The sequence below is a fragment of the Cygnus atratus genome, chromosome 26 (genome assembly GCF_013377495.2).
Source record: "Cygnus atratus isolate AKBS03 ecotype Queensland, Australia chromosome 26, CAtr_DNAZoo_HiC_assembly, whole genome shotgun sequence".
NCBI classification, from domain to species: domain Eukaryota; kingdom Metazoa; phylum Chordata; class Aves; order Anseriformes; family Anatidae; genus Cygnus; species Cygnus atratus.
In genome coordinates, this window is record NC_066387.1 from 3,952,842 (window position 1) to 3,972,320 (window position 19,479).

Sequence of the window (19,479 nt, forward strand, 5' to 3'; positions counted from 1 at the left end):
GCTTTAAGGACTTACAGCCTTACAAATAGTTTAAGAAATGGTGGAAAGTGTCCCAAGTTTAAAAATAATATGCCGCTATAAACATAAGCATGGAAATTTGTGGTACACTGCCTTGTGAAGGCATGTCCTTAAATAGCCAGGGACTTCTTTCTATAAATGCAATCCGCCCAGCCTTTGGAACTGCTGTTTTGTAGCTCTGCTTAGGGGCAAATCTCACAGTAGGTGCGAGTTTGGTGACTTCTGGTTCCGTTGATGAGACAAGGTTACTCCTTTGTCAGAAAACATTATCTGTAGATGGGCATTTCTGCATCTGGTACATAGTGGCTCGTTAAGAGCTTGCATACTTCTCACCTTATGTCTAAAGTGCAGTTCCTGCAGCTTTATTGAAATTTCTACTATCTTGGCTTAGAGAATCCCTGCCTCTGGATTCCGTGACTTGCGTGGTTTGGCTCGAACACTTGCCAGTGAAGACTGAGGCAAAAAAAGTTGTGGAGTACCTCAGCTTTCTCCATATCCCGGGTAACTAGGTCTCCCGTTTCCTTCAGCAGAGGGCCCAGCAAAGGGGACAGTTGAGCTTTGGAAGGCAGCTCTTGGGTTACCAGCTTGGAATCTGTTTCTAGGGTTATGTGTTCCTTTATAGGACAGTTTCTGCAGTGATAACAGATCTTTGAGCTCCACTTCTACAATGTTTTGATATTACTTCTTCAAGATCTCAAATTATCTCAGAAAGTACCATTGGAAGTGGATGACTTTGAATGGACATGTCTGAGCAGTTATTTGCAGCTGGTATGTTTGAGTGCATTTCTGACCTGACATGAAATTCTTCTCAGGATCCTTTGAACTGCCCACTAAGTAAGGACTCAAACTGGTTGGAGAAATGACAAGGATTGTTAAAAAGTAGAAGTTAGTTTAGAAGTTATGTATTATATATATCTAGCTGTATTCTGGTCAATTTGTCCAGAAGGATACTGTGAGAGACAGTATCGAAAGCTATACAGAAATCCAGAAAGATTACATCAGCTGGCTTCCTTTGGTCAACTAGATGGGTGATCTTGTCATAAAAGTAAATTAAGTTTGTTAAACATGTTGTGAAACCATGTTGGATTTTACCAATGACTGTGTTGTCCTTCAGGTGTCTTTCAGTAACTCCCCAAATAATCTTCTCCATAATTTTACCAGGCGTTGAAGTGAGACTGACAGGTCTATAATTTTTCTTTCCTGCCCTTCTTGAAAATTGGGACCATATTTGCCAGCTTCCAGTCAACTGGGACCTCTCCGGATTCCCAAGACTATTGAAAAATATTTGAGAGGGGTCCTATGATGATATCAGCCAGCTCTCTGAGTACCCTGGGATGAATCCCATCAGGCCCCATGGACTTAAAAATTTCAAACTTTTGAAATGTTGTATGTGGTTTGTAATTGTATTTCATATTCTATTATCTTTATTAATTCCTAGTTCAAATAGAATTCAGACCAGGAATACTGTGTTTGTCTTCCCTTTACAACTGAAGTTTACTTTTTCACTGTTTAAGGAGAAACTAAAGTGTTGGTTTTTTTAATGAATATTATGTTGTTGTTTTTTTGTCAACGAACTGTTTATTTCTGTGTTTGCAATACTGTTTTAGTTAACAAAGACAGAAAAACCTAAAATAAAACAAATGACCAGAAAAACTGTGTTCAGTTTGCAGCCACGATATGCCTGGAAGGGAGTTTATCGTTAAGAACAACATACCCAACTTCTCTTTTTCTTTTTCCCCTTGACTGCAGTAACAAAGAACAATGTCTTTATGCCATCAAGCTTCTGTGAACCTTCTACAGGCAATTCTGACTCAGAACAAGGTGAGATTTCTTATTTTTTTCTCCTTTGTCTCAGCAAACTGTTGACAGTCTATTACAATCCAAAATATTCTGACACTTCGGAAGTTAGACCCTTACTGGGAGAATGGAAATGGTGGTTCTAGTCTTACAGCTTTTATATTGCTTATTTCTTGTTCTCACTTACTGTTGTTTTCACTTGCTTACTTCTTGTTCTCTTGTTCTTACTTACTTGTTCTCATGCTTGCTGGAGGTAATTAAAATAACAAATACGAAAATTTATAAATGCTTTGGGAGTGGTGGCGTGCAACAAGACTATTCCCACCTGTTAACCTCAAGATAAAACTTAAGGGAAATGTCATTTGTCTACCCAAGATACTGTTTTCTGTGTTATCACAATCAAATCATCCATAACCTATGGTCATGATCTTGTTGAACCATGACCTGCAAACCCTATGTTCACAGTAGTGCTGATTTTGTTGAACACGCTTGTTCTGCAAGGTTGTTGTATTGGTGCCACTGTACAGCATGTTGTTATGCTTAACTGGCATGAGACTAATGAAGTAGAGTAAGATGATAGGGTGCTGAGCCAGTCATCTTATTCTGAGCACAGCTGCTACAGCCCTTAAAAAAAACACTTCATAATTGTATATCCTGTAAGTTTTGGGGGAACTGATTTTGTAATAGTTGTGGATTTATGAATATTATTTTTTTGAAATTTAGGTATTATATCTAAAAGCCTTAACTTTAGTAAGTACAACCATGGAATTTTTTTGCCTTCATACTATGAAAGCATAAGGTAATAGCTAATGGAATTACAATAAATTAATATTAAGCAATTAATCTTTGACTTAGCTAACGATAATTGGCAGTTGGTGCTTGTTAGCATTTGCCATGCTCAGTTATTGATGATTGCCGTTTTTTTTCTTGATTCTCGCTTAAAGCCTCTGTTAAGTACTCACACAGAAAGAACTCCATTTCTCTTGTGAAAACGCTGTTTCATCTTTCTCCTGAAAAATATCTTTGAATACTTGCAACAGATTGTATATGTGCGCTGTGATGATCACTGGGAATTTATTTAAACTTCTGGTAGAAGGGATCTCATTCTTTGGAAATCTTATTAGGACTTTGCATTGGATAAAGCTTGTGGGTTGTTACAGCGGGGAAATTATGAGCAGCGTTATGACTGTCTGAAAGTAGGTTACATCTATAGTATTTTACATCTATGTCCTTGTAATTTTGTTTTGCTTTTAGAGGAAAAGAGCAGTGGATTCCGGCTGAAGCCACCAATACTTATTCATGGTCAAGCACCTAGTGCAGGTAAGTTCAAATGTTTTCTGCAGCAGTAGAATGAAACCAGGGTAGTTCAAGCATTTTTATCGATTTAGGAGTTTTCTCACACTCCTGTTGTTGGCAAAACCAGGTGGCAAAACCTTTGCTTAGACACATTACAATTTTGGCTTGGATCAGCCATGTATTTCTGAAGTGGGATTCCCAGTTGCCTCTGCTTAGCATGCTTTGGCTCACTTAAAGTAGTCCTGGGCTTCATGAACTCGGTTCCTTTAGTATCAAACTGAGACAAAAGGCATGCACCAGGAGTGTGCTGAGAAAGGTACTAGCTGTTAATGTGCACTCAGACTCTTAACCTTCACTTTCCCTGTCTCTCGCCTTTGAATAGAGTACAAGTGTGGTGTCCTTGATGACACCTGTTCTGCTGTATAGTTTTGTTTTGAGCTTCATATTTGCTAATGTAGACTTAGCCAGTACGGGAAGGACATTATTATTACAGTTTATAGGAGTTTAAGGAAAGAACATGTTTTGATAATGGAAGAAATTATATGTAGTGTGTATAGAAATGGTTTCATTTTCAGGAGGCATAGCAAAATAAAAAAACAATAATCAAATTATGTTCTTATGAGAAGCTGACCTATGAGTGTTTGGACTTAAGATATTAGGTATACAAAATATTGAAGTGAGTCGGTATGGGTAGCTTCCTTCGCAATATCTTAATGGATCAAGAATTCAACTTTAGTGGTGTTTTTTCTTTTTTTTTTAAGTGAAGACGTCTGAATCCTTTGGAATTGCCATAGCCATCTAGAGTTGATGTTAAGATTTTTTTTGAGTGGGTTGTTTTATGTCAGTTGGCTTTTTTGAATCAGAGCTGAAACAAAGAATTGTAGTGCCTTGTATCTTTCTACAGCGAACCAGAGAGGCCAAGTTAACTCAAACCCAAAAGGTTGTTAAATAAAACAACATGTAAATTTATTGTGCTGCCAATATATTTGATCATAGGAATAATGAAAAAAATAATTTATCAGTGTCCAAAAGTGACATCATTAGAAGGAGAAAAAAATACATGGAATGTGTAGTCGAGTAATACTTCAGTGAATAAATAGGATTGCTTATGTACTGTTCACTTCCTACATTTCTGACTTTTGTTTCTGAGTTAATGTCATAACCTCTCCTTGGGTGCTTTCCTGGATAAGGTAGAGAATATATTCAAAGGTGTCTTTTATGGCTAGAAAGCAAATGATTGTCTTCTCTATGTGGGACTAATTTATTTTTTCAGTGTGGAATGAGGGATGGGAAAAAAGGGGGGTGGAAGCTTTTAAAATGACTAGTGTTCCATTATGTGTTCTATTGGAAGCACTTCTGGAGAAGATTAGATGAAGCTGAATTTTTCAACTTCAAAGCTTTATAGCTCTTGAAAAAATTTCCCACTTGCAGGTCTCCCAAGCCAGAAACCGAAGGAACAGCAGCGAAGTGTGCTACGTCCTGCAGTATTACAGGCACCACAGCCAAAAGCTTTCTCACAGATGGGTAAATAATGCTTTTGCTTTCTGGAATACCACAGAGGAAGAACAAAAATACTAAATCTGTTTCATGCAGCAGTCTGATTTTACTCAGCAGCTGCCTTTGTTTTTCTAGGTTTCTCCTTTCTGAAAGGAAACATCTTACATGTTAAGTGTATCTGTGTTACATAAAAAGTGACACAATCAAGCCTTCAGTTTTTGAGTGGATGACTATCTGATATTGCCAGGCCCTGAACTTTGTTGTAATCCATGCTTGATTTTTGGAATAAAAAAACTTCAAAGTGTGTGAATTGGCAGTCTCAGATAACAACATTGACCATGGCATAATAAGCTACTGTCTGTGTGGTAGACTTCAGCTACCTGCAGAGTGACGTAAAATGTCTGAACCACTAGCAGGTGTTTCCAAGCCAGGGAACTTTCTGAAGCAGAGACTTTGAGTAAGGTTTTTCATTGTTAATTTAGTCATGTTGATTGTTTTATGTATTATTATGGAATCTAATATAGCAGTTAGAAACAGGCATTATTGGAAAATGAAAGTTAAAGCAAAAAGTTGTTCAAGGTTTCCACATCTCCTAAACTTTTATGCTTTCCTGGCCTTTCTGTCTTCTGTTATTTGGAAGTTTAATTGATATGAAACAGAAGTAACTTCAGCTACTGCTGAATTTGACATTGTTCCAAACGTTTCTAGCTTGACTTCTTGGCGTGCCTGTTGGCACAGATTGAATTCTACAGAAGACTTAAATATTGGGGTACAAATTTCCTGTTGGAGTTCATTATGTAGGTTCCTAGACCAGCCCAAAGAGGAGCCGTAAAGTATTAAATTGGAGGGGAGTTGCTTGAAGTTGTGTGTGTTGAAGCCCATGCAATATTTATACAGACTATGTGACATTTCCCTTACTGGGTTTTCTGCATTTGGAATTTTCATTCTGCAGAGAGTTGCTGAATCGCTGTCCTCATGCCTCTACATCACAAAATTGTCCTGCAAAATACTGTGGGAATCCTGTAGTTTACATTGCCATGTTTCATATATTTAAAAAAAAAAAAAAAAAAAGAGAGAGAGAGAACAGCATGTCATTTACTATAGAAAACTGTTGCTTCTTTTAGGATGCTCTAAATAGCCAGAGAATCAATGCCAGCTTGTTATTTCTTGTTGCAGTTCTGAGCAGTGGGACCAATGGCGTAAATATCCCACCAGATTCTGCAGCCACATCAGAATCACTAAGTAATGCAACATTGAAAAGTTCTGACTCTGAAGACAAGGTGAGTTGGAGAAGGATTTAAAGGGCACTCAATCTGAGAAAATTTAAAACAAGTATCTCAGAATGGAGTCCGTTTGCTCATCAATGTGAGCACAGTTTCATAAGCTGATGACTCCTTTATCTGTCCATACTATGCTAGCCACTTGAGGAGTAATAGTAAATAGGTTTTATACTGTTCTAATAGTACACTGTGTTTATATTTACTAAATCAAGCAGCAAAGACTTGCTGAGTTGAAATATCACAGAGAATTTAGGATGGCTTTAGTCTGTATTTTTTTCCTTACAAAGTATGGAAAAAAAAAATTGCTCAATTCTGCTTCTACTCATTGTTTCCTTTTGTCCCTCTAACTTTGTTTCTAGTCCTATGGTAAAATCTTACTGCTGCATGGGTGATGCTGTTCCCATCATAGGCATTGAATTCCTGTAGTTCAGGTATCTTGGTTCTGTGGACTGATAGAATACTGCTTTTTCCGCTGATCAGATTGCATGAAGAAACACATCTTCCTCCTGCAGGTTCATCTCTTAATCTGTGCGTGGGGAGAATTTCAGGGAACTTTCTTCTTTGAGGGGAGAAAAGCTGTCTTAACATCCAGTAGCCATTGCCAGGTCTGCTGCTTCTGTCAGGCCAGAGTCTAGGAAGTATTTACAGAACTCCTATTCCAGTCTGAAGAAGCTTTGGTTTTGAGCAAGGGGCACTGAGCAGTTTACACTGTGTGTTCAGTCTTCCTTCTCAGACTGCCTAGCAAAAAGCCGTCACCTACCCATGGACAGCTTTACTGGTACTACCTTGATTTCTAACAATTGAATGTAGAATGGTGTTGGGAAATGTGAAGATAGAAAGCATACAAGAAACTGAAGTGAATGAGTGACACTTAAAAGTTTAGAGCTGATAGAATTGGAGGTGATAATTAGTAAAACCCCAGAGGCAGCAAGTAAATTCCATACGGGAAATGATGGAAGGAGAGCAGAGGTAATGAGGGGCTGAAAAATTTGAGCTAGGGGAAAAGGCATGTAAGTGCATAAAAAGTTATGTGGTATTTTGAAGGGAAAGCAGTGGAATAGATCCTTTTGTGTTCTGTGCAAAGTGTCTAGTCCATTCTTTCCAGTAGGTGTGGAGCTAACTACTGGTATCTTATGATACAGTGACTGAGGGCATAAGGAGATGTTCGGTGATTTTTGTACTGTTTTTTTGTCTGGGGATTCGTTTTTGTGGATTCATTAGAGAGTAGATTGCTTTTTGATGCCACACTGAGCATAGCCGTAGCAGGGCACCTGCCCAGCTATGCCCCTGTCTTGGCGGCTGCAGGTGGAAAGTTCAATGCAGAGGTACAGATAGAAGGCCTTTAGCACTACAAAAGTTCAAGAGCCTTAATGTCCTATGAGACAGCGTTGAATGTGAATGAGGGGTGCATACTTTAAAACAAATAACATGCTGGGCTGTTTCCCTAAGACTGTAGCCAACAGGTTAAGAAAAGTGACCATTCCCCTTTTACTTGCCACTTGGTGGGCTGCATCACGTATATCGTGTGTAGCTGGGGGCTTGCATCTAGTGTGAGCGAGATGGAATGAAACCTGGAAGTGCCTATCAAAAAAAAAAAAAAAAAGGCAAGCATGGGAAAAGGGGACTCCAGTTGGATAGTAGGGCAAAATTATTGAATTTAGTCCGTTCAGACATTGAAACAGGCCACACAATTTAGAGCTGCCATCCTTAGACTTGTATTTAAACTTGACTGTACAATGTCCTAGGCAGCCAGCCTAGCATAACTTTGAAGTTGATACTGCTTTGAGCACAGTTTGAACGAAATGGTGTTTAAAGATCCCTTAACTATTCTGTGTTTCTTTTAGAAAGATTCTCTGAACAACAACAGTTTTTTAAATGTAAAATTTGCCTTGTAGCTCTGAAGATTTTTTTGGCTTGGCATTGTAAATGACTGTGACTCACCATATCATAACCTTCATTTTTTGCTTAAAGAAAATGATTTTAATTATCTAGACTAAGATTTTCAATTTCTTTCTTTAGGCGGGAGAATGTCAGAAAAAAGAGCCCAACAACAGTTCAGATGATGACAGCTGCGAGAAGGCAGAGTTAAATGCACAGCAAGCATTTGTATTTGGGCAAAACTTAAGAGATAGAGTTAAGGTAAACACATGCTTGTTATCTTGACTAGGAGTTGATTTATTTAAGTGAGGATAAGAAACACTGGACTTGACTATTTGTTGGCATGAGTGTTGCACACTGTTTATAAAGTTATTCAAAACCATTATATAATGGGGTTAAAACTTCCTTGCATGCTTGCCAAATCCAAAACTGTGTACACAGTTCAGCTGGCTGCTTAGTAAAAACTGGTCTTCCAGTTATTTAGTAAACTCCTGTTACTGTTACAAATCACAGAATCATAGAGCAGCTTGGGTTGGAAGGGACCTTAAAGACCATCCAGTTTCACCCCCTGTGCCCTGGGCAGGGTTGCCAACCACTAGAGCCGGCTGCCCAGAGCCGCATCCAACCTGGTCTTGAACACCTCCAGGGATTTGGCATCCACAACCTCTCTGGGCAACTTGTTCCAGTGCCTCACCACCCTCTGAGTGAAGAATTTCCTCCTAACCTCTACTGTAAATCTCCCCTCTTTTAGTTTATAGTCATTCCCCCTTGTCCAGTCACTGTCTGCCCTAGCAAAAAGTTGCTCTCCATCTTTTTTCTAAGTCCCCATTTAAGTACTGAAAAGCTGCAATAAGGTCACACCCGAGCCTTTTCTTCTTCAGGCTCAACATCCCCAGCTCTCTCAGCCTTTTTTCATAGGAGAGGTGCTCCAGCCCTCTGATGATCTTCTAGGCCCTCCTCTAGACCTACTCTAACAGATCAGTGCAGCACAATATTTTCTCTCACTTTTTGGGTTAGAATTAAGTTGAAATGTGTTCCTAAGATGCTCCTATGCAACCAGGGTTTCACAGAAAAAATAAGAAAAACAGGGCAGCACAGGTTCAAATCTGTGCATGAAGTATTTGGGTTAGATTGTTTGTACCCCCTCATAATACAAGTTTGTACAGGTTTTCTAGCGTAACAAAAGAAAAAGTGCAGTACGGAGATATGGGGTTATCTTATTTTATTTTAGAAAGTGCTTGTGGATACAACTTTTACTTGAGGGAGAAAAGAGCTGAAATTTTTGTGATTCATAGTTAAAGCTGCCTTAATAAATACTGTTTTTGTAGTTAGGAGATGAAAGCGATGAAACTGCCGATGTGCAGAATGCTGGCATTCCGACATCAGACACGCCTTCTGCAACAAATTATTTCCTACAGTACATCAGTTCCAGGTGAGACTACAGAGAATCCTATATCCTTTATTTGTGATTCTGCTCTTTTTCGGATGCTGGGATTATAACTGGGTCAGTGGGAACCCAGGCTTCCGAAGAAAGGAGGTAGCAAGCTTCAGATTTTTTTCTGAACTATTTTTGTCTTTAATTTCTGTCTGATCATGGTTACACAGAACAGCTCCTTCTGCAAAACAGGTGTATTCGTAACGTGAGTTCAGCTGTGCACTTTGGATGTCTTTATTTCATGAGAGTCTCCAGGACGTTGTCTTCCTGTTCATGCCTACCTGTGGAAGGTCTAAGGAATTGGCTGTCCCAAAACAGTTTTGGTTTTTGGGCCATCTTTCCTGGTGATCTTACAGTGTAATGGCAGTTATAGAGCCTCTAGTTTATTGCCTTGCTCATTTGAAACACTTCTAACCTTCAGATTTGCTGATCAGTTGCATGAAGTTCCCTGCCTGTTGGTAGGCATGTAGTATCTGTTCTGGAAGTGTATCAGTTCCATTATCAGTCATTGAATATTCCTTCTTGGACCTGAACATTAGAGCGGAACTTAACTTTTAGAGAGGTATGCATGCAGGGAAGATGGATGAACAATGACTTGTTCAATTTTTGAGTCTGTAAAATGGTAGTAAAGCTGTTGCCCTTCATAAATAGGGGTTTAAAATCTTCTAATAAAAATGTCACGTGTGGGAGGTTGCTCTTCTATAAGGAAAATGAGAGGGATGAGTCTTGATTGTGAGACTTCTTGGGAAGTCTGTAACGCTGCAGCTGGTCCAAGAAAAGGCATGGCTCATCCCTGCTACTGTTGCTTCAGTTTTGATATTGCAGCTGTTATTGTTTCAGTTCTTTCCCTGACTTTTTGAGAAAATTGACCTAAGAATGTGTAGTGGTTTGAGTTTGCTGTGCATGTAGAATACTGTTTTTAAAAAAGTATGCTATGTGATTAAATAGTAAGCCCTTGCTTAGCATTCAGCATTGCTTAATAAGTAATTAGATATACAGAGGGAAAATATTTACAGTGACAAAATCATTTGCCATTATTCTGAGATAATTCTCATTCTGTAAAAATGATACATGCTCTCATGTTACCAAGTTAAATTAATTTTTTATTTTGTTTCTATGGAAACCAATAGTTAGTTTTTTAAAGTCAGTAATAGTTGCTCGCTTTTTGAGGAATTTGATCTGTAGAGGATAAACAGGTATTTTCTTGACTTACAGAAACATTTTTTCCCCTCTAGTATAGAGAACTCTACAAACAGTGCAGATGCATCTAGCAACAAGTTTGTTTTTGGACAGAACATGAGTGAGCGTGTCCTAGTGAGTATCCACTTTTTATGAAGTGTTCTGATTTTCTGTGAAGTTTGTGTTACGGATTCTCACTCAGGAAATGTGCAATATACAAGTATTACAAGTATTTAAACATACTTGTCACTGGAGCACAGATTCCTTTCAGTGGTTTCCCATGTAGGTAACTGAGTGAAATCTGGGGGTTTCATTGTATGAACTATTGGGTGCTGCTGCAGTGCCCTCCAGGATTTCCCTGCCAAGCATTGCCAGTGGAAGGAGATAGAATGCCTTCTCTGTGGTGCACGTGGTTCTCAAATCCAAGCAGTTTAAATATGGCACAGCTTGCTTCCTTTCGATGGCTTCTTCACTATAACTACATTGACAGAAATTCAATTACATGGTGCTCCGAATGATGGGATTTCAAGTCCAGCAGTAAGACAACTACCTCAGTACTGAGGTACAACTCAGGAAATCCTGTGCTTAACTGTTTACCAACCCCCAGGTATAATTTCTAGTGCCTTAGTGTTTCCTACTTCTGTTTTATTGTTATGATGGTGCAAAAGGGAAGCACTTAATACCGTGCATTCATAATTATCTAACCATTGAGCAGGGTAGTCAGGCAAGTATGTCTCAAGTTGAACTGTAGCTGAAATTAGTTAGCTTTGTTTGGACATAACCTCAAATTAAGGGTTGAAATTTGGTTTCAGTTGAGGACAAAATAATTTGAAGTGTTTTTTTTTAGGTCAGGATCCATTTAATTCCTTGGCTGGGGCAGTAAAACAGCTTTTACTGTGAAAGGATGTCATCTGTGGGATTCTTCTCTTGCCACATGGTTTATAAACACTAAGGGCCTCCCTCAGTGATTGATGACTAGTCTTCTGCAAAACTAAAATTAGCGTATGCTTTCTCTTCTGTTTACCTCATCTTCTATTTGTGATAGAGTCCACCAAAATCAAATGAAGGTAGCACAGAGAGTAATAAGGAGAATGCTGCTACAGAGTCTGGGTCCGAATCATCTTCTCAGGAAGCCACACCAGAGAAAGGTGAAAAAGAAAACATTTTTTTTAGGAATGGTAGTTAAGCCTTGTTTAAATGACTGAAGTTTTCAATATTCTGTTACTTTATAAAAACATCTAATGTTGCCTTTATTGTCTCTTCTAACCAAAGACAGAGCCTTTTGGGGCTTGGGGGGGTTACGTGTTGCATGCTGTAGATACTCTTGTGCTTCTGTCTTTACTATTAAACACATACAGGTTATGCTGTCTTTTTCATGTGTTTTTTTCCTGCAATATTAGGATTGTCTTCAGCAATGAAAGCAGGTTTTAACAGAGAAGATACTTGGACCTCTAGAGTGTAGAAGAAATGTTGCAAACCATTTCTTAACAATTCTGTTACACTTCCAATGATTGTATGTTGTGTTGAGTGGGTGTACCAAATGTGTTGTTTCAACCAAAAATTGTTTGCTGGATTCTAGACCTCTGTGACTCTTCAGATGTGCAAGATTTTCTGGAAATTTTGGGAGCAGTGGGTTTTCTCCAGCAAACTGCTTGTGGGCCAATGTAAAATTGGAAAATGAATCATGCCATACATATGTAGGCACAACAGTGTAGCTAGCTGGTAGCAGTATTAGTACTGCTGGAACACCTACAGATATGTGGGTGTATATGAGTTAGTAAAGGTTTTGCGTAGTTGTATGTAAAAAAACATTTTATGTGGGAACAAAATTTTCAATAACTTCTTTCTTCTGTGCTTTGCATCTTCTTGTGTGTATAAAACGAGGCTTGAAAGGGCAGGCTTTAACTTCTGCTTTAAACTTAAAGCCTGTTTCTAATGTTCTGTACCTGTCCCTCTTCTGTACTTTTTCTCTAAATTCTGGTTTACTTGTGAGAACTTTAGAAATCCTATATAATTATAAGCTAATCGTTCTCAAAATAAACTTTCAAAATTTTGTTCAGCGAATAATATTTCAGAGTCACTGGCAGAGTCTGCAGCAGCCTATACTAAAGCAACAGCAAGGAAGTGTTTATTAGCGAAGGTAGAAGTGATTACTGGGGAGGAAGCCGAAAGTAATGTTTTACAGGTAAGAAACTGATAATGTAGGGGAGCTTTGAGCTTGTGGGGATTAATATGGGTGTCCAGGGTACCACCTGTTCCTTCAGCTGAGCCATCTTCTTTATCTCTGATGTGCTTTCATGTGTTAGAATGCAGACTTTGGATATTTATTATCAGATCCTTACTCTGTTGTTTCTTAATTTCCTCTTTCCGGATAAATTTCAGCATTTGGACAACCCAGACAAATCTTAAGCATACTTCCTTGAATTAATCGCAAAACAATTATACTTACTGTATTGCTGAATATTTTTTTAAAACTCAGAATGGGCCATTATGCCTGGCAGAAACAATAAAAAACAGTACTCAAGAATTTATTTTGAGGGTATTTGCTTGAATTAGTGACATTTTAAAAAGATGTTGTTATGACTCAGACTTCTGATTTCAGTGATTTATTTAACTTTGTAGTTACTCATTACCTTAAATTTACTTATTAACTTCAGTGTGTCTTTAAGAGAAACCAGCAAGGTTTTGCTGTGAATCTGAAAGGTATATACCTCTTTTCCTCCTCCCTTTGTAACTCTGTTTGGTTTTTTTTCTTGATCTTTTATGTTTCTTGGCACCCGAATTAGACTGTGGGGTATTATTATTGGATAGTTTTTTGCCATGACTTTTTGGTCTCTTCTGATACCAAACAGATGTACTTTTTCAGTAACTAATGCATATCAGTTGAAGTTGTATTATTGTACAAAATAATCATAATGTTTGTTTTCTCAGACCAAGCAAGATATAATCTATAATAATAGCAAGATGGGAGTGTCCTGTTTTGCTTAGGAAAACCACAACTTGAAAATTTTAGCAGTAATATACTTACTCATGCAAATCAGTCCTCTGTTATGTTGTAGCTTAATAGTCCTCTCACCCAACTTTTCTTCTTTTTCCCTGTGATACTTAATACACTGGAATACTGAATGGGACTTGTACAGACAGAACAACATTAATATGGCACAAATTAAGTATACAGAGCTGGGTGTTCTGTGTCAGAGGAAGACAGAGAAACAGAGGGAAAGCAAATATATATACCACCTGGTGCATGCACACATGTGAGGAACATGGGATGTGAAGGTTTGAAGAGTAACTCTGAAAATCATTCTTGTTGTTTGATCTTGAACATAGATATTCTCTAAGATTATCTAATTTCCATTAATAAAACCTTCTGATACCAGTTAGCATATTTTGAGAGACTTATTGCAAAAGGGATGATGACACAGCTAAAACAGTTTAAAATTCAAATACAGAATTTGAAAATCAACCATTATGCTATAGAGATATTTTCTGTTACAGATTCAGTGCAAGCTGTTTGTATTTGATAAAAACTCTCAATCTTGGGTAGAAAGAGGTCGAGGACTTCTTAGACTCAATGATATGGCTTCAGCGGACGATGGAACATTACAGTCTCGGCTGGGTAAGAGGAACTCGGGAAAAGAGTTACTGTATGATAGTCTGTGTAATTGCATAGGATGTTTCCATGACACACAATAGCATCTGCTTTAGGTCATGTTAGCTACAGCAACTCAGAAGGAAGTTTGGCCCTTTTCTCTTGCTTTATTTTATGACCATTTCCTCCAAAGACGGGATGGGATATTTGCCTATATTCTCCTATTGTAGCAAATGTTCCATTTTTTTTTAATTCCCCCTAAAAGCAAGCTGTATTTGCCAACTAGAATATTTGACTAGAAATGTATGGCAACCTTCTTCAGATCTGGGCTCTCTGCTCTTAAGGACTGGGCACTTGGGGGTGGGGTTAAGTCTCTTTGGATACTGCACAATTTTTCAGACCTTCAGGAAGGTGCATTAACCTGAGATTATCAGCTCAGATCTGACCACTGAACTTTGATGTATTAAACATGTGAGCCATTGGGCTAAATATCTTTAGACGTGTTTTATAATCTTTAATAGCCTACTTTCTTCTGAACACTCATGACAAGACTTCTCTTTCAAAGGCTTTCCCTTGATATTTATTCATTGTAGAGGAGACTTAAGAATTCCTCTCTCCTCCCCTTGCTCCAGCCTCACAGCATACACACACAAAAAGCCATTTTGGCTATTCTTGTGTTCCTGTTGTGCCTTTTTCCACCTGATGGATCTTGTATGTTTGCTTTAGTGATGAGGACTCAGGGGAGTCTCAGGTTAATCTTAAATACCAAGCTCTGGGCTCAGATGCAGATCGATAAAGCCAGTGAGAAGAGTATCCGGATCACTGCCATGGATACAGAGGACCAGGGAGTTAAAGTTTTTCTTATATCAGTGAGTAGTTTTGGTTTACACTTCTTACAATCTCTCTCCTGAAATTGGTGCTTGCTTAAATTGCAGTTGAGCTAACGTTTCCATTCTTCTCCACACCCTGTTGCCCCCCTCCCAAGACACGGGGCTTAACAGACTTTTCTTCTCTGAAAATCTTTACTAGTTTTGAAGAAGTGCCACATAAAGGCTGCTCTAGGAAGCCTGATTTTTCCAAAGCATTTACCATGGAGTTGTGGAATCTGTTTCACATCTATTCAGGCTATAATTGCAGTATAAGATTAATGCTGATCATTTTCTATTATCAAAGGAAAATAGGAATTTCATAGTTTTCTGTGTAATGAAACCTAAGTTTCAAATTCTTACGCAATTTGTAGTACAGGAAAGTTATTGTTGTCAATCTACATTGAGGGTGGATGCACAGACACTCACTAAAAGTGAAACACTGAATATCTGTCAAGAACAGTATGTTACTAGTTAAGGGTAACATGTTTTGCTTTGATTTTCCTTTAATGCAGACTATACCAAGCAGTAGCAGGACAGTTAAAGTGATTTTGATGCTTGCTAAGTGGGTAACCAGGAATGCCAATTAGAATTACTAAAACACTTGAGAGATTATAATGCAGTCAGCAAGAAAGAGGGGTCATTCCCTAATGCCTGCCAAGAACACTTACAGATTTGAGAGGTCTGAACACATTATTTTGACTTATACTGGTTTTACAGAAGGGGTTGCTAAAGAATTAAAGTGGACCAGAAATTAAGAGAACAGCAACAAAAAGCTTCTCTTGTGACATTAGGTTTGTAGGACTGGGTATCTGGAATCCCAGAGTCTGGTATTAGGTACCAAATACCCAGTGATGAAGAAAAAGCACTGAAATGAGTGGTTAACTTTTCTCACCACTTTCCTCTAGACTTGACAAGTCATCAGGTTATTCAGTATTAACTTTTAAAATCAATTCTAAAAATACCTTGTATGGAATAATTGATTGCACTGCAGCTCTCTTCAGGGGAATTTTGCAAATACAGTGGTGACTGATTTAAGTGACAGGTTGGGCTGGATGTGGAAACAATTTTTTTTATGAAGTAATCTAAGTAGTGAAATTGTTTCCTTAAAGTTAACTTTGGGTAAAGGTAATAGTAGTTAATGTGAGGAATTCATTGACATGGTGCATACAGAGCTTCATAAAAGAGTTCTTTTAAATTGATTATAATGTTCACAGAATACTTAGTTTGACAGGCCTAAAAATTGCTCTTTTTGAAGCTGTAAATTGGACATAAACCGCTTTTAGAGTAAGAGAAGAAATACTCTGGACAGATAGTCACAAATGCTGTTCTATGGAACTGATGGCTCTCTTATGAGAGTTGTTTTTTTTTGTGTGTGTGTTTTTAACAAACAAACAAAAAAGCAACCACCAACCTACCACCTGCCCGCTTGCATGCCCATTCAGTTTTCTCAGTATATCGTACGTTGAAATTTTATGTAGATGTATTATGAAACAGTTGAATGACCTGATTATGATTAACAAATATGTGAAGCTGAATGATTGACAAACCTGGAAAATCTGTGCAAACCAAACTTTTTAATGAAAAGATCTTTTTATCTCAAGGTTTTTTGGGGGTGTCAGGAAAGCTGTATGACACCTGGGTGAAGAAGCTTATATAAAATCAGCGAGTACTAGTTATGTTATCCAGAGAAGGCTGGTGCTGAGCAGAGGGGAATATACTCTAAACATCAGGATTGAGTATATCTAACATCTTACTATGTATACCACAACCCATTGTGACTTAGGTTGAAAAATGCCTATATGAGAAAACTGAAAAGTAGCTTGTGAAACTTGGCCTCACTGTTGTAGATTAAGTAAATGCTTTATTCTGTTGTAATTCCTTGCACCTTTTCTTGTTTCTGAATATTTAAAAAAAAAATGTAGGCAAGCTCTAAAGATACAGGGCAGTTGTATGCTGCATTACACCACCGGATCTTGGCTTTGCGGAGTAGAGTGGAACAAGAACAAGAAGTCAAGAGTGTAGCACCTGAGCCAGAAGTAACACAATCAAACGAGGAAGACAGTGATGATGATGTCCTTGCACCTTCAGGATCAGTTGGAAGTGGTAAGCAAGAAAGACATGGGATTTCTTCCTCTCCATACATTTCCTTTGTTGTTGTTTAAGGCAGACTGTTTGTCCTCTCTGTACGCTGTAGATATGCTTCTGACCTGGAGGTGTACAAGACCAGGTTAGATGAGGCCCTGAGCAACTTGATCTAGTGGGTGGCATCCCTGCCTGTGGCAGGGGGGTTGGAACTGTGAGGTCCCTTCCAACCCAAGCCATTCTGTGATTCTAGTTACTTCTCCAGACTGGTAAAACGGCTGCTGCTTCTGTCTGCCGAGTTACATGTCATGGATTAGCAGAAGTGATCTATGCTTCAATTAGTTCTAGCTTTGTTTGTAGGACCTTTAAAGGTGGTTTTGAGTTTGTTTTGCCTTCCACATGGCCAAGGTTTGCACTTTAAAAAAAACAAAGCAGCAGCAACAGCAACAACAAAACCAACAAGACCACCAGTCTTCCAGGCTGACCTTTGAGTAGAATGCTATTTGGAAAGCAGAAGGTTTACAAAAAGAAGTGGAAAGAGTGTAATTGCTTTCATCGTACGCAGAGAGGCCATAGTTGAAAAAAAAACACCAATCATCAGTGTGAGGAAGGTTTCCTTCTGACCTCAAACTGTCTGCGCTTTGCCTTCCTACAGCTTAATACATCCCATCTTTTACTGAGATCAGTGCTCCAACCTGACTCACTGCTGGGAAAAAATACTAATAATACTAATACTTAAAACAAAACAAAAAAACACAGTGTGTGGACTTAGGCTGGAAACTGAGCTCTGGGGTGCTACTGGGATCCCAAAACCAGACTAGTCAAGAATATAAAATTTTGCAGTGGACAGAACTTAATCTGTAGAGGGAATATGTCAGTTGGAGGGAGGGGGGAGAGAAGCAACTATCATTCTAATCTGTCATTGAAATCCTAAATGTGAGACATCTGTAGGCTTCTCAAGTGAGGTCCCTTAGTGTAAGGCAAGAAAAAAGATATAACAAAACTATTGTCTGTTTCAGGTCCTAATGACGAAGGTGACGGGCAGAATGTTGGCAGCACATAGCAGATGTGAGCCGATCTGCTTGCAAGGCTGCTATGAACACCATCTTGCAGGCATCTCTCTGGATACCCCAGGCCAGCTATTGTTTCAGGCAGTGTTGAAGGCTCCAGGACTTAAGAACTGTGCATCCCTGTTCTGTTTGTTTGGTTTTTTGGTCTGGATCAGTAGATTCCATACAAAAAAAAAAAAAGCAGACTTGGAAACTACCTGAATGTGGTTTGGGACGTGAAAGCTCATCATATTGATGAGCCAAAAAAAAAAAAAAACAACCAAACATTTCCCCTCTTCCTTGTAATTAAAATGGCACATTACAGCTTGTCACAGCTTTTCATTGGGACCTTTTGACTGTTTCTTCAGTAGTTCATGTCTTGCAGGCCTCCGAGATAGAACTTTCCAACACGGTTCCAACATGAATTCTGCTTTGGTAACCCCCTACTCCCCCTTATGAGTTTCTGCCACCTGCAGGGAAACTGGGTCCTCACCAGTTCCTACGCTCACTGACTGCCCTTTTGGGTTCATTCTCTTTTTGGACTGCAGATGGGGCAGCTTGCATTTTTACCTTTTAATCCCAACGTAGGTTGTGGACACCGTTGTTCCCTGTCTAGTGGGTTTGTAAACAGAAAGAAACAAAACATTGTGATTCACCAGAGAAGCTTTTTTAATGCGTTAATAAGAGACTTTAAAGTCCACAGGACATTTTGCTAACTCCTTTTCTTTCTTCCCATTTCATTATTATTATTTGGGGATTTATATTGTGGTGATACTTTTTTATTTTAGTTTTTCAATAAGATGCTCTTGTGTGTTGAAAAAGTGAAACTATTGTTTTGTACTGTTCTTTTCTGTTACTATTTAAGGGAGAGCTAAGCCACTATATATAATAGATGTTGCATACAATTTTTATTAGAAAATTATATGTTTCTGTGGCTACAGTAAAGTGTAGGGAGGCATACAGGTTACACCTTCAGAAAAGTTGATGAGGAAGCAGCTGTTAGCCCTTGGAAGAATAAAATAGGCTCATGTAATGAGCTTGGTCAGCCATTAAAATAAATCTGTATAATAAAGCAGCTCTCATTTAATGGCTTGATTCAACAAGCCATTTAAGCACTTGCCTGACTTAACTACATGTGAATAATCTTACTGAAGTCAATGCAACTATTCATGCTTAAAGTTGAGTACATTTTTAAATATCTTGCTGAATTAACGGCCTTAAATAGAAAATTAACTTTTAACCCTTCCTGTCCTTATTCTGTTTCCTGAAGTCTTGCAGCATGAAGAAAAAAGGTAATATTGCCAGCTTTGAATAGTTTGGGCTGAAGGATATTGTATTCTGTTCCACCAAAATAAAAGCAAGAATGTGTTTTCCTGTGTGTAATTCTGAAGTACTCCTGCTGTAACCGTAACTCACTTTTTTACTTTGGACGTTTTCTGATCATTTGGGCCTTTTGTGTGAAAGTTGAGTTTTATTTTGTTATTAAAACATCTGGTGTTATGGAGCA

The 19,479-nt window shown here is 38.4% G+C and overlaps 1 protein-coding gene across 1 annotated transcript in view; it reads left to right on the forward strand.

Annotated features, from left to right (window-relative positions):
• The window catches only part of RANBP3 (RAN binding protein 3), a 45,711-nt gene extending 26,232 nt beyond the window's left edge, over positions 1 to 19,479 (forward strand). Inside the window, exons 5-17 of the mRNA XM_035568203.2 lie at positions 1,768 to 1,839; positions 3,070 to 3,135; positions 4,543 to 4,635; positions 5,785 to 5,888; positions 7,908 to 8,027; positions 9,095 to 9,198; positions 10,437 to 10,515; positions 11,426 to 11,528; positions 12,441 to 12,565; positions 13,879 to 13,999; positions 14,699 to 14,841; positions 16,764 to 16,944; positions 17,943 to 19,479. Of these exons, the coding sequence (XP_035424096.1) occupies positions 1,768 to 1,839; positions 3,070 to 3,135; positions 4,543 to 4,635; positions 5,785 to 5,888; positions 7,908 to 8,027; positions 9,095 to 9,198; positions 10,437 to 10,515; positions 11,426 to 11,528; positions 12,441 to 12,565; positions 13,879 to 13,999; positions 14,699 to 14,841; positions 16,764 to 16,944; positions 17,943 to 17,986 (1,355 nt within the window). The 3' untranslated portion in view covers positions 17,987 to 19,479. The remainder of the gene's footprint in view (positions 1 to 1,767; positions 1,840 to 3,069; positions 3,136 to 4,542; positions 4,636 to 5,784; positions 5,889 to 7,907; positions 8,028 to 9,094; positions 9,199 to 10,436; positions 10,516 to 11,425; positions 11,529 to 12,440; positions 12,566 to 13,878; positions 14,000 to 14,698; positions 14,842 to 16,763; positions 16,945 to 17,942) is intronic.